This window comes from Paramormyrops kingsleyae, chromosome 17 (genome assembly GCF_048594095.1).
Source record: "Paramormyrops kingsleyae isolate MSU_618 chromosome 17, PKINGS_0.4, whole genome shotgun sequence".
Taxonomy (NCBI): domain Eukaryota; kingdom Metazoa; phylum Chordata; class Actinopteri; order Osteoglossiformes; family Mormyridae; genus Paramormyrops; species Paramormyrops kingsleyae.
In genome coordinates this window covers 6259965-6273808 of record NC_132813.1, presented here as the reverse complement: position 1 = coordinate 6273808, position 13844 = coordinate 6259965, and the positions used below count along the sequence as shown (strand labels likewise).

General features: G+C 49.1%; 1 protein-coding gene across 3 annotated transcripts in view; it reads left to right on the top strand.

The window, feature by feature from the left end:
- sez6b (seizure related 6 homolog b) overlaps window positions 1–13844 on the top strand; it is a 164552-nt gene that overhangs the window by 112048 nt on the left and 38660 nt on the right. For all 3 annotated transcript variants that reach the window (XM_072701537.1, XM_072701539.1, XM_072701538.1), the window contains exon 4: window positions 3478–3670. In XM_072701537.1, the coding sequence (XP_072557638.1) occupies window positions 3478–3670 (193 nt within the window). The remainder of the gene's footprint in view (window positions 1–3477; window positions 3671–13844) is intronic.

Below are 13844 nucleotides of genomic sequence, written 5' to 3'. Positions count from 1 at the left end.
GAGGTTAGAGGAGAGTCATAAGGATGCAGGTTTTATCTCGGAAATGCGCATAATAATAGTTGAGCTGACCATGGCACATCAAATGCTGGATGGAAGGGGGGAGGGGGAGAGAGACACCCCAAGTCATTTCTTCCCCTTTTGTCCTTGAAAGAAAAGATTTGGAGAGATTTAAAAAGTGAATGCAGCACGCAGGCAGCTCCCTCCATAACTTTGCAGCCGCTTTGTCACAAAAGGGTTTAGGGACACATTCCCCAGGGCTCGCGGGCATCTAGATTAGAGACGTCCGCTACCACAACCCCGCAGTCTGAGGGCAACATTCCGTCACGCGGCTCTTCCCAAATGATGCCGGAGCCCCCCCAAGGAAGCATAATGCCAAGCCATGTCATCGGCAGTTAGGGCTGGGAAAATGCCCCACCCCACCCCACCCCACCCCACGTGAAGGACATTTCTGAGGTCCTTTACATTGTCTCCTGATTGAGTTTTCATTACCCTGCAGAGCAGCTTGTCTCAGTGCATTATGCTGTAATGACTGGAATGTCAAAACATCAGTCAGGCAAAAAAAAAAAAATAATAATACAATGATTGTATTGTAAAGTCTATTTATTGAAATTTAACACACAGGGAATTAAATGTGGGATCATTTAGGGAACTTCATCTGTCACAACCACTTAATTACAGTATCGTACGTAACACAGGATTTTATAAAAGGGAGACAAATATACGGGATCACAAGGTTTATCGCATGGAAATTTTAGACTTCGTTAATGTGCGTGATCTAGATGACTGTATTTCTAATACCCAGAGTTTACTACCAGCTCATTAGGCATATTCGAACCACAGTGCTTTAATAAAGCTGTTATAATCATCAGGTGATGTGTGATAATTTAGCTCTTCCTATTCCAAAGATCCTGTAGTTTGCTACATGTCTCACCTTGGATATTATTTATAGGGGCTGGTAGCTCTGACAAGATTTATCTCACTTTGTTTCATTCACCAAGGGCCACAATATTGTTGTTTGTCGACACGGCCCAATATAAGGTTCATGTGGAGAGCTGGCTGTCCATGATGCATTATGGGTAAAAGGGAGAGTGAGAGCCTTAGGAAACAATCTGGGCATCTCCAGAAGAGAAACTGTCACCGCTCTGCTCTGAGGAATGCCCCCTCCCCATCCCTCCTCAAGCCTTGTGACAGACACTCAGCATTTCCTGCTTCTATTATGTCACCGTCTCACCCGCTGATCGTTTAGGTCATGCTTTCAGCCATTTTAATTTGCCACTGCCAGACGGGAGACACTTTCATTACCCTTGAGGAATCGGCCCCGGTCAAGAACTCCGCTCCTAGCTCACATTCCAGCAGTGGGACCATCCTTTTTTATGAACCTCATTGTGAAACTTTGTTGCAGTAGCTGCATCATGTGACTTTCCCTAACAGACCACTCAGATTTTATTTTTGTTTCTCTGTAAAAGGGGGAGTGCCCATCTCTCTTCCAAGCTCTTATCCAGTACAGGGTGATGGGGTAAAGGAGCGATCTTATTGGCATAATCATGCGTGGAGCATTGAATGAATGTGGGCGAGGTGAGCCGAAGATCGATGTCACGAGGTCAGCCTGCAATAGAGCAGTGGGCCGAGAAGGTCATCTTCTGGTTAAGGTGGTGCTGTGCCACCGGTCGGGTTCGGAGCCCCCGCAACCTCATCAATGGCGATACTTCTTAAACCGACGACTCCACTAAGCCTCTTGCTGCTCCTCCAAGCTTAATGTGCTCTTAAAGCCCTTTTCTGCTCTATGATCTTTGATGTGTCCGGCCCAGTGTGTGGCCAGCGGGCCTTCAATAAAGATCAGAGTGAAGCTTAAATGTCTCCATAGCAGCAAGCTGTCCCGGGTGTGCTCATAGACCTTCCAGGCCCATACTCCCCTTTAAAGGACCCCTTATCTTCATTCACAATCCCTTTAAGAACATTTACTCATTTTGCTCCTTAATCGGTATTCATTACAGACCTGTAATGAAATACTGTTTACTTGGAAGATTTGCAGCACCTTAATCATTACACTTCCCTGTCACTATACGATAGCAATCAAAGCAGTCATCATGATGCATTGTAATGCATTCATAAAGCATTATAAACACAGCTATAACTCTTTATAAAAAGGCATAACACATTATAGCCATGTTTATTATGCATTATGAATGCTCTATGAAGCTCTCTTCTATATTGCACTATTAATACCTTCATTAAGCAGAACAAACCATCCCTAATTCTTATATTGACCATTATAATGTATTATGAAGGTATTTATAGTGCATTACGGATGAGAGCTTCATTATTTTACCTATGATAATAATACTTTATGAATGCATCATAATGCATTACGAAGGTATGTATAATGCATTATGTGACTGCTTTAAGTAAAGCGTTACCAATAGTTCTCTTTATTCCTTACCTGCGTCTCTATCTCTCTGAGTGGTCTAACTGGTCAGAGGCAGTTAAAATTCTGTGGAAAGCTCTTTCTGTTAAGCCGGCGCGCCGGATGAAGCGCGGCTGTAATAAAGAGGTGGCAGACAGAATAAACAGTCTGAACATGGGCAGGAGTCTCCTGAACCATTAGTCTCTTTCAGTCATTTTTAACAACGGAGGCCAACTAAGCAGGCTTACAGACTTTCTTTCTTAAATTACCCTCCTCCCAAAAGCAATCTGTAAATGGGACATGTGGTGGGGGGGTGGGGGGGGTGCACGTGACTGGAGAACACAGCGCCAGCAACACAGCGTGAGGTGTAACCAGATTAATCTCACACGAGTGCTGAGCTGTGGCGGCGCGTGGCTGGAGAGCAGGGAAGCTGAACGCTTTGCCGCCCCTGTTTCCCCTGGACCAGCGGTCGGCGCCGTGGCAGAGCTGGGGGGATGGTGTTGTGGCTGACGGGGTGGGTGCTTACAGATCGGCATGCGGGCCGGCCGCGGATGCCTCCTCAATCATCTGAGCAGCGTGAGCCTGTACCCAGCACCTGGTGGGAGACAGAGACGGATAGCTATGGAGTGGTCGAGATGTCTTTGGGGTTGAAAATAGAAGCAAGGCTCTCTGCTGGAACAGATTATTTTACCAGGCTTTTATACCAGGTTGTGGGGAAAGTGATGCAGGGTGACCTGGTCTGGCTGATCCTTGAACCGCCTGGTCTGGCTGATCCTTGAACCGCCTGGTCTGGCTGATTCTTGAACCGCCTGGTCTGGCTGATCCTTGAACCGCCTGGTCTGTCTGATCCTTGAACCGCCTGGTCTGTCTGATCCTTGACCCGCCTGGTCTGGCTGATCCTTGAACCGCCTGGTCTGGCTGATCCTTGTCTGGTTGAGCTGGCTTACTTGGTCTTTGGTCTGGCCTGGTCCATCTTGATCTACCAGGGTGTGATCTTTCCTGTCCTGCTATGTCATAACCTGTCTTCGTTTTTTACCTCTTTTTACCTGACATTCACTGTCCCCTACATGCAGGTATTGAACGTGAGCCTGTTGGAGGGCGAGATGGTGACACTGGAGGACCTGGGCTGCCGGGAGCCCTTGGTTCTGGCCAATGAGTCCATCCTGATGAAGGGACTGGTGGTGCGCAGCCAGAGCAACCACATCGCCGTCCGCTTCCGTAGCGAGCAGCGGCCTCAGCCCGGCTCCTTCCTGCTGAGGTACCAGGGTAAGGCCGTGCCCTCCGTCCAGACACACGCGCTACACTGCTGAGGTGGGAGCAGCTCTGACGGGCAGATCAGAGGCCTGTGAGGTTTCATTTCGAAAGTGGCTTTGTATTTAGACTGGGCGAGGAGGCAGGTACCTTTCCAAATAACGGCGAGATGAAACGCGGTGGAGCCTGAAGCCCTGGGGGCCGGAGATTCCGAAGTCGAGGTAAATAGTGGAGTGTTTTTTATAAACCTGCATCTTTCTGTACATTGCCTTTGACCTGTAATAAATCCATACAGTGGGCATGAAAATGAACAATTGAGGGCACTGTGTGGAGGCCCTGCAGATGCCGGGTAGATTTACATGATGCCAACGCCCCCCACATCTAGTACCCAATCTCTGGTTGTCTCCTTTTTGGTGACAGACAGCAATCAGGACTTCACCACAGATGATCTAGAAGTGTGCACCTGTCCCCGGATTTAAGTCGGTCAGGAAAAAAAAATTGCCCATATGAATCTAGAAGTAACGGCAGCTTTTTAACTCCAGGATTCGCTGTGTGTCTGGGTCATGCAGGGCCCACGACGGTGCTTCCTGGTCGGTCCTTTGTTCGCAGCGGCTAGACAGCGAGGATCGATGTCCATCGCCGATGTTATAACGCCATGTTTGGCACTGATGGACATTTTACAGAGATGTCAAGAAGCAGTGAAAAATCTATCATTTTCAGCCACAGGATGGTCACATGACAACAGAGAGAAAAATAGCCTCAAACAAAGCTGAAGCCCAGCCAGATCCTCCTGTTTCCATAGACTAATGAACTATGACAGGTTGTGGGCTCCGTAAGACAGCCATTTCTCTCTCTCCTTCTTTTTGTCCACTCTCCCTTTCTTTACCTGCTTTTCCATGGCTTAGTGGGTGTGGATTATCAGTGGTCCACACGGTCTGTTTTTTTTTGGGGGGGGGGGGGGGAGTGAGAATAAATGGGGATTTTCATCCCTCTATTAAACACGTGGCCGTCAGGCAGGACTTGGGAGCGCATGCTGATAACCGCTTCCTCTTCCCATTACAAAACTTCCAATTACCCCACTCCACAGGGGGCGCCGCTTCTTCCTGCCCCACTCGAGAGCTGCGTGATGCCCCTACCCTGTGCAAGTAAGGCGGGCAACCATCACAGCAGGGATTATACCGCCTCTGACGTGCAACTGAATGAAAGGAAGACAGTCAGACGCGTTGTTGTGCTCACCTGGAGGGGGCGTGCTGGAAAAGTAATAATAGTACCCTTTACAAAACCATGTTTTTATTTTCCTTTTCAGAAGCAGGCAGACTCCCTTTGTGTATAACGCTGAGCAGCCTTTTAAGCCGAAATAACACTTCCCAGTCAAGTCCTGACAGTTCCCACCAAAGTCCTGTTGATAAGACTGTTCTGTTTCCATTGACTTCATTCACCTCTGTGCACGCTTGCCCTTGTTTTGTCTGTACTGAGCTTCAAAGCTTTCATAAGGCATTGACCCACACCTGTGATGTCTCGGACAAAGTCTGGCGGCCCGGCGGCGTCCCCGTGGCGTCCCCAGGGCTGTCTGTCGCCGGACGCGGGCAAGCCACTTGCCCAAAGAAGACGGATCTGTCTGAGCGATGCAGAGGCCCCCTGGGTGACACCCACTGATTTGGCTCAGGAGTTAATTATTCCTGCCTTTGGCCATATTCGCGGGAAGGTCAGAGTCAATGATACCGTTAATCAGGCCATGGTGTGGGGGGGGGGCGCAGGGGGGGGGTCTCCCTGGTGCGGGTTGCTAATGAGGCAGTGTCACGGCAACTGGTGGCACATAGGCCCTAGCCGTAGTGCCACCTGTCTCTCTCCGGACAGCCAGCCCTGTTTGTTCGTGGTGCGAGAAGAGTGTGTTTGGGGTGGGGGGTGTGGGGGGAGGGGTGGCAGTCTCTTAAACAGGGGGTCGCTGTCATCAGTGTGCCAATCTAGGGTTCCCGGCCGAGTCCTGCGGCACTGGCAGTGCCGGCGTGTGGTGATTGAAATGCCCCAGAGTCAGAGCGCTACCCCCAGAGGTGCCGCTAACCGTGTCGAGATTAGCCCCCGGGGCTGCGAGATCGCTCGGGGAGATTCCCACTCCTGCCTTTTGACACAAATCCAGAGCGACAACACCGTAGTTCCATATCTGCCACACTCACTTGTTCCCTCCCTATAAAACCACTGTCCTTTCTCTCTCCCTCTATGCCACTGTCCTCTCTCTCTCCCTCCAAGCCACTGTCCTCTCTCTCTCCCTCTATGCCACTGTCCTCTCTCTGTTCCTCTAAGCCACTGTCCTCTCTCTGTTCCTCTAAGCCACTGTCCTCTCTCTCTTCCCCTAAGCCACTGTCCTCTCTCTCTCCCTCTAAGCCACTGTCCTCTCTCTCTCCCTCTAAGCCACTGTCCTCTCTCTCTCCCTCCAAGCCACTGTCCTCTCTCTCTCCCTCTAAGTCACTGTCCTCTTTCTGTTCCTCTAAGCCACTGTCCTCTCTCTCTCTACTTTTAAACCAGTGTCTTTTCTCTCTCCCTCTTCGCCACTGTCCTCTCTCTCTCCCTCTAAGCCACTGTCCTCTCTCTCTCCCTCTAAGCCACTGTCCTCTCTCTGTTCCTCTAAGCCACTGTCCTCTTTCTGTTCCTCTAAGCCACTGTCCTCTCTCTCTCCCTCTAAGCCACTGTCCTCTCTCTGTTCCTCTAAGCCACTGTTCTCTCTCTGTTCCCCTAAGCCACTGTACTCTCTCTCTACCCTGAAACCACTTCCTCTCTCGCCCTCTGAACCACTGTCCTTTGTCTCCCTACGTTGACACCACAATCTTGTCTCTCTCCGCCTTGACATCTCAGTCCTGTCTCTCTATCCAAGCCACTGTCCTCTCTCTCTCTCTCTCTCCCTCAAAACCACTATCCTCTCTCTCTCTCTCCCTCAAAACCACTGTCCTCTCTCTCTCTCCCTCAAAACCACTGTCCTCTCTCTCCCCCCCTCAAAACCACTGTCCTCTCTCTCTCTCTCCCCTCAAAACCACTGTCCTCTCTCTCTCCCCCTCAAAACCACTGTCCTCTCTCTCTCTCCCTCAAAACCACTGTCCTCTCTCTCTCCCCCCTCAAAACCACTGTCCTCTCTCTCTCTCTCCCTCAAAACCACTGTCCTCTTACTCTCTCTCCCCCTCAAAACCACTGTCCTCTCTCTCTCTCCCTCAAAACCACTGTCCTCTCTCTCTCTCCCTCAAAACCACTGTCCTCTCTCTCTCTCCCTCAAAACCACTGTCCTCTCTCTCTCTCCCCGCCTCAAAACCAATGTCCTCTCTCTCTCTCCCTCAAAACCACTGTCCTCTCTCTCTCTCCCTCAAAACCACTGTCCTCTCTCTCTCTCCCTCAAAACCACTGTCCTCTCTCTCTCTCCCCCCCTCAAAACCAATGTCCTCTCTCTCTCTCTCTCTCTCTCTCTCTCTCTCTCCCTCCAAACCACTATCCTCTCTCTCTCTCCACCTTGACACCACTGTCTTCTCTCTCTCTCGACCATGTCATCAATCGTCTTTTACAGCACAGTTAACTGAGAAGAGTCCTCTATGTACACCATCAGTTATTGTGATTTCAATGGCACCGTCTATGTGTGAGTGGCTGAGTGGATTAGGACACAGTGTCCGTGATCAGGAGGCTGCTGGTTCAAATCCCATTATCAGCGGGGTAATTTTGCTGTTAGATCCCTGAGCAAGACCCTTAATCCTCAGTTGCTCTAGGGACTGTCTGACCGTGCTCTCCCCAGTGTACACCACTTTGTATAAAAGCCCCCGCTTAATAAAGTAAACATGAAAAGTAGCTACATAGCTTATAATATAAAATACATCTAACACCAGATTCATTGTGTCGTGGGAATTTGTGCTATGGCGTCCATGCCGATCAAACGACCAATACTGAGAAACGAGGAGAGGGAAAAAAAACCTTTTCTGACTGGAGGGAATTCGAGTAAACATCAGAGACTTGCATTTTTGGTTGATATTTTTTGTTAATTAGGCAGTAACGAGGTCATCTTAATTACCAGTGCATTAAATCTCAGTGAAAAACCGGCCTGGAAACAAATTGACTTCTCATTAAGCTGAGTCAAATTAAAGTTAAGGATCCATTTAGAAGTCAGTTCAGCCTCTTCCGCCCACCGGAATTAGGTAGTCGGGGGGGGGGGGCGGGGGTGCCTTCTCCTTGTTCGGCACGCCAGGCTTCTCTTCACTCCGGGCTGGACCTCCTCGGATGACCCATAGGTACCACATTTATTGTTTGAGGCCAGTGTATGGCTCAGTGGGTTATGATGCTGCGATCTTAACCAGAAGGTTACTAGTTCATATCCCATGATCAGCAGAGTGGTTTCACCATTGGACTCCTGAGCAAGGCCCTTAACCCCCAATAACCTAAGGGACAGTCGGACCCTACCCCCGCCCCCACCTCCATATGTTGCTTTGGACAAAAATGTCTGCTAAATAAATAAAATGTAATATAAAATGAGAAGATGTGGAAGGGTGAGCATGGAGTGGGGATGGTCACCTGGTCAACTTTCATTTCCTTTCTTTGATCTCTGCATCTTTTTTTTTTTTTTACTGCAGATAACACATTGCAAAGGTGAGACAGGGAAATGAGAATGATCCGGTCGGGGGTGTTTGTGTCAACAAGAGCCACCGCGTCAGGCCTGTAAGATTAGTAAGGAGACTCAGATGAGCATAATTCTGTTTAAGAGCTTGCTTTTGTGCATTTTGTCTTTTTTTTCTCTCTCTCCATAGCCTTAATCCCTTTACGCAATGACATCAAGCAGCTCTCGATCTGCCAGTACCGCCCACTGCCGGCGTTTTCGCTCCCAGCCGTCCCAGGGAAGCTGACCGCCGTCAGCGCGGCTCAGCGTTTTCAAGCCCCCATTACCGTAAAGTTTTCCATGAACTGTGAGCGACCGGTTTTATGATCAATCTGCCGGCATTAATGCAGCCATAAAGGTCTGTCAGGGATGAAGAAATGGGAGGTGAATTAATGAGCAATTTAGTTATATAGACTGAAATGTCCATCAGACTCTCATTATTTTGACTAAGTGAGACATGCCAGCGCTCCGGGGAGAATTTAAGTTTATTTTGTTGTTCTTCCTCATCTGTCAAGTCAAATTAGGTTGATTTCATGTGACGGCCAAGACTCATGAAGGTCATGACTTTAGAACGTTTACTTTTAATCAGCTCCTCGCCTGTGTCCTTATGTCACAAGAGAGAGATCTTTGGCGGGCGTTAAGATGAGAGTGGGGGGTGTTTTAATTTGTGTTCTGATTTGTGCTCATCTCTTTGTGCTGTGAGATCACCTTGTCTGGCATAATGGGCTATGAAAAATCTGATCAGACAAGCATTGAAAGAGTGGCAGATTCGTGCAAGATGGACACCGTGTGATTCCTGGCCAGGGCGATTAATGCGCCTAATCACTTGCTCATTTGCTGAGATGCCAGGATGATGGACCCTCATCCCAGAGCAGCTCCATATCTGTGACCCCCTGAACTGTAGATGCTCTGAGAGGGACGGTCCCAGGTCCAAAAGAAAAGAAGTGGATATGGTTGGATAAGAATAGAGACGTGGGCAGGTTTTCCCTGTGAGTGTTGGTGTTGGTGTGCATTTCCTGGTGTTGCGTGCGTCTGCAGGGTCAAGATCATTATAGTTACAGTAAACTAAAATAAAACTTAACTGCATTAATTAAAAACTATACGCGAGCTGTTGCGAAAACTGACATTAATGCAAAATGCAAAGATTCATGATCCCAACATTGTTTGTCTTATTTTGGACAGATGTGTCGTGCAGCTGAAAGAGATTAATCCCACAGACTCCAAAGCGCACGCTTCCGGTTTGAAATGCACAGCTTTCATTATAGCCTGAATCACCACAGAGGCGACAGATTTATTCAGCTCTAGGGCCTCACAGCTCCAGGGTTGCAGGATCAAATCCCGCCTCCATTCCGGGTATGGGTATGGGTATGTTTACTCAGTCTCCCTGTGTTGGACAGGGTTTTCTTTAGATGCTCCAGTTTCCCCCCAAAGACATGCATTTAGGCTAACTGGTGAATGCCCTGCTATAGCCTGGCATGCTATCCAGGGATATGCTCCAATCTCAATACCATTACCCCCCCCCCCCCCCCCCCCCCCACCACCATAAGTGTTTGCAGATAGGTGCGTAGTAACCAAAAAATGCATGTATTACAAATGGAAAAAAAACATCATTTAACTAATGGTACAATAAAACTGAAATGGATCTAAAAATGAAAAAAGTGCATTAAAATTAGCCAGAAACTAAAACAAAAAAAATAAAAAATAACAAAAGAAATTGAATCGAAAACATGAAAACTAAAATAACATTGGCACACATAGTTGGATTTGGAGAGACAGGAAGGTGGGTGTATGTCTGTGTGTGCCTTTGTGTGATTGCTGTCTCTCATACAAACGTCTGTTCTCTTGCGTTTGTTGTGTATGAGGGCTGCTGTGTGTGTGTGTGTGTGTGTGTGTGTGTGTGTGTGTGAGCATCAAGATTTGCATTCACAAAGCACAGGCAATTAGATGCTGTGTTACTTATCTGTACTTCTCCTGTGAGCCTTTACAACGAGGAGAAAACATGAAAGAGAGAGAGGGAGGAAGATAAAGAGCGTATGGAGTGGGGGGGGGGGTGGCTTGAGGAAAGCAGGGGATTGGAGTGAATTTGTGACTTGAGCTGGAAAGGTCTGTCCAGGTTGGCACGGTATAACCAGACAGCCCCCCCTCCCCAAATCGAAAATCCTACATTGAACCAAACAGGTGCCGGAGCTCTCTGACAGCGTTCCAGCCCGCCAGTACCCTACAGGAACGTCCGTGTCTCGTAGCATTCCGGGTCACTAGGGTGGCCCAGTAGCTATGTTGGCCCCTCCTTGATCACGGACCCAGCAGAGCTTGTCTTCTGGCCCGTGATAAATAGCAGTCAGAGGTGCTGGCTGGGGGGGGGGGGGTGGTTGACATTTTGTTGGGACATCCCTCCGTACCGCCCGGCTGTGAGATCGGCTTAGCGAGCCCAATCATTTCCATGCTTCACCTTTACGGAAAATTCATCTCCAGCTGCAGCAGCCTGGCTGCTGGGACAGTCATTGCTACACTCCACACCCTGACTCGCTAACAAAGCCTCTCCCATAGGCATTTTGGCATTAGCTCACAGACATTAGCTAGTACTTGGACGTTAGCTCGCAGACTTTAGCTAGTACTAGGACGTTAGCTCACAGACTTTAACTGATACTAGGACATTAGCTCGTAGACTTTAGCTAGTACTAGGATGTTATCTCACAGACTTTAGCCAGTACTAGGACGTTAGCTCACAGACTTTAGCCAGTACTAGGACGTTAGCTCACAGCCTTTAGCCAGTACTAGGACGTTAGCTCACAGCCTTTAGCCAGTACTAGGACGTTAGCTCACAGACTTTAGCCAGTACTAGGACGTTAGCTCACAGCCTTTAGCCAGTACTAGGACGTTAGCTCACAGACTTTAGCCAGTACTAGGATGTTAGCTCACAGAGTTTAGCTAGTACAAGGAAGTTTGCTCACAGACTTCAGCTAGTACTAGGAAGTTTGCTAGCACACTGTAGCTAGGACTATGCCAGGGAAGCCTCAGGGTACCAGTGGTGGGAATGTGAACTTGATCTTGACCTTCTCCTCCTTCCATATCCACAGCAGCCATGGAATCAGCATATGTCCCCTTCTTGATCAATCAAGACACCTGATTATATTGTGTGGCACCTCTGTACATTATCTATAGTACACAAGAATACAAGTGAAATATAATACTCTGATTTCAAAGAATCAAAACTGCTAGAGGAGCACAACTGTGTGGTTAATCAGTAAAGTGTATTTTTATCTTGCATTTGGCAAAGGAAATTGAAATTGACTTTGAACTACTGAACCAGCACCTCATACTGGGTGTTATTTACATAGCAGTCCGCTGTCAAATAAGTTAATAGCATCTATGAAGTGCTCAGTATTTGGCTTGTCAAATACAGTTAGCTATGCTAAATTGTACTTCTGTCTCCCCCTAGTGCCGTCGGTCTGTAACTGCAGTCTGGTATTGAGTGTGGACCATGCAGGCCCCAGTGCTCCTGTCGTGCTGGGTAATCAGGGAGGAGTCTGACGGATGTGTGGGTGCTATGTGGCCGATGTGGCGGGGATGAGCACTCGCTCCCTGCAGGTTCCAGTGCCTGTCACTTACTCTGACGGCTGTATCCTGACAGGCACATCTGTCTGCATTCTCCCCTCCGCATCCCCCCCCCCCCGGGACTCTGGGCCCCGCCGCTGGCCCCCCAGGCACTCTGCTACCCACCCCCACACACTTCGACACCTGCCCTGCCTCCCCATCTTAGACTCAGCACCATGACCACTTCTGCCCCACCCCCTCCCCCTTCGCCATTCATTTCATGGTAACTGGTAATGCTTCCACTACAAGCCCCCCCCCCCACCCCCACCTGGGCCCGGCCAATCACATTTGTCCTGGCATCAATACTGGACCGGTTCCGGTCAGCATTACACATGTCTCGTGTGTCTTTGAATGCCAGGAATCCCTGCATGGCTGTGGGAGGACAAAATGCTGGCCGCTCTGGGGAGCTTTGAGCGAAGGACCAGGATTAAAATCGTTTTGGTAGCTTCAGAATATCCCTCCCCACCTCCCATTTCCTTTCTACCCCATCCCTCTTAATGGTCCACATGCCAGCTTCAGCTGTGGCCTAGGTGGCTTCGAAGCCTCCCAGCCGTCGCCGTCGACAAACACATCAGAAAGAACGCGCGACACCGCAGTGCGCAGCCAGCTCCGTTGTTTACACAAACAGCCGGCCATGACGTAGTTTGACTAAAAAGCTCCAGCCATGCAAAAACGCTGTCATCATTCTCCCCTTCGGCTCAGTACGCCCTTGTCTGAGCGGATCTTAGCGGCAAATAGCTACATGTACAGCGCTCCGATTCAGGTTAAATAAATCATGGGGGGCTTTCGGTCGGTTAACAAAGATCTTCCTTCCCTGCACTTCCAGTATCATTTACTAAAGATCCCTAGACATTCTATTACCTATGAGCCGCACGCTTTGAAATAAATTCATTATGCAAACTTTTCACAGAGCCGTCAGACTGTCGCGGTGCTCGTGGCTGCCCGCCTTGGCAAGATGGAGACGTATCACCGCGGTGAGAGTCTCTTACCGCGGTGTTTTTCTCCGTGGTCGTACCGTGCTCGGAATTTCACCTCCCCTTCATTTCCTTAACGGGTCCGTCTTTTGTTGCGGCTCTAAATCAATAAAGTAGAAAGATAAGGGGTAGTTAAGGGGGAGGGAATAACACAGGAAGGCAAGAAGGACAGCTGATGGGTACGGCAGAGATCCTTCAATTAAAAATGAATGGCTGCAGGTACGAAGCAAATCTATAAAGACAATGATTACCCCAAGGATGCAGACATAAATAGCTGGACGTGGAAACATGCCTGGTGCTGAATGGAATGACAAGGTAATGGGGATTTAAAGAGCTTTAGATCCACATATCTTTGCTTTGACACATGGAGAAGAGGGACCTGTGAATCTAGGGAGCTTGTCCTTTCTGCACACGCCTTAGCCTTAAAGGCACTAATAAATACACCCTCCTTATGGCCTCCTTTGTGCTGGGCACCGTGGACGGTATTGTGCTTAACCTTATCCGCAGATGAGGGGTGTTCAAAACAGGAGAGGAGGATATGAAGCTGACAGAGATTTGATCACCTACTCGGCTCCCCTCCTCTGGGACAATGGGGACGTCGTCACCTGTCAATGGCTCTTAAAGCAGGTGGTGAGCGGGGGTAGCTGGACCACATGCAGCCTGGGGGGGGGGGGGGTGGAGGGGTGGTGGAGGGATGTGGCACTTTCCTGGGAAGAGAGCGACAGGATGTCAGGGGCATCGAAGCCATATCCAACCCCCTTGATGGAGCGGAGGGTGGGGGGAGTGTCCTAGGCTGACCGTGACCTATTAGGTTGTCTCTAGGGATTTGATTGACAGGATGGATGCAGGAGTGAAAAGCATGAGGGATGGTGTTGAGACAGAGGAGGCGTGGCCCACAGTGGGCGGGATTACCCTGCGTTTGTCTGTCACCTACCAATTTGAAATGCTTTCCCGTCGGGGTAAGTCAGGCAGTGTCTTACGGTAAATAGTAATCTCGGGC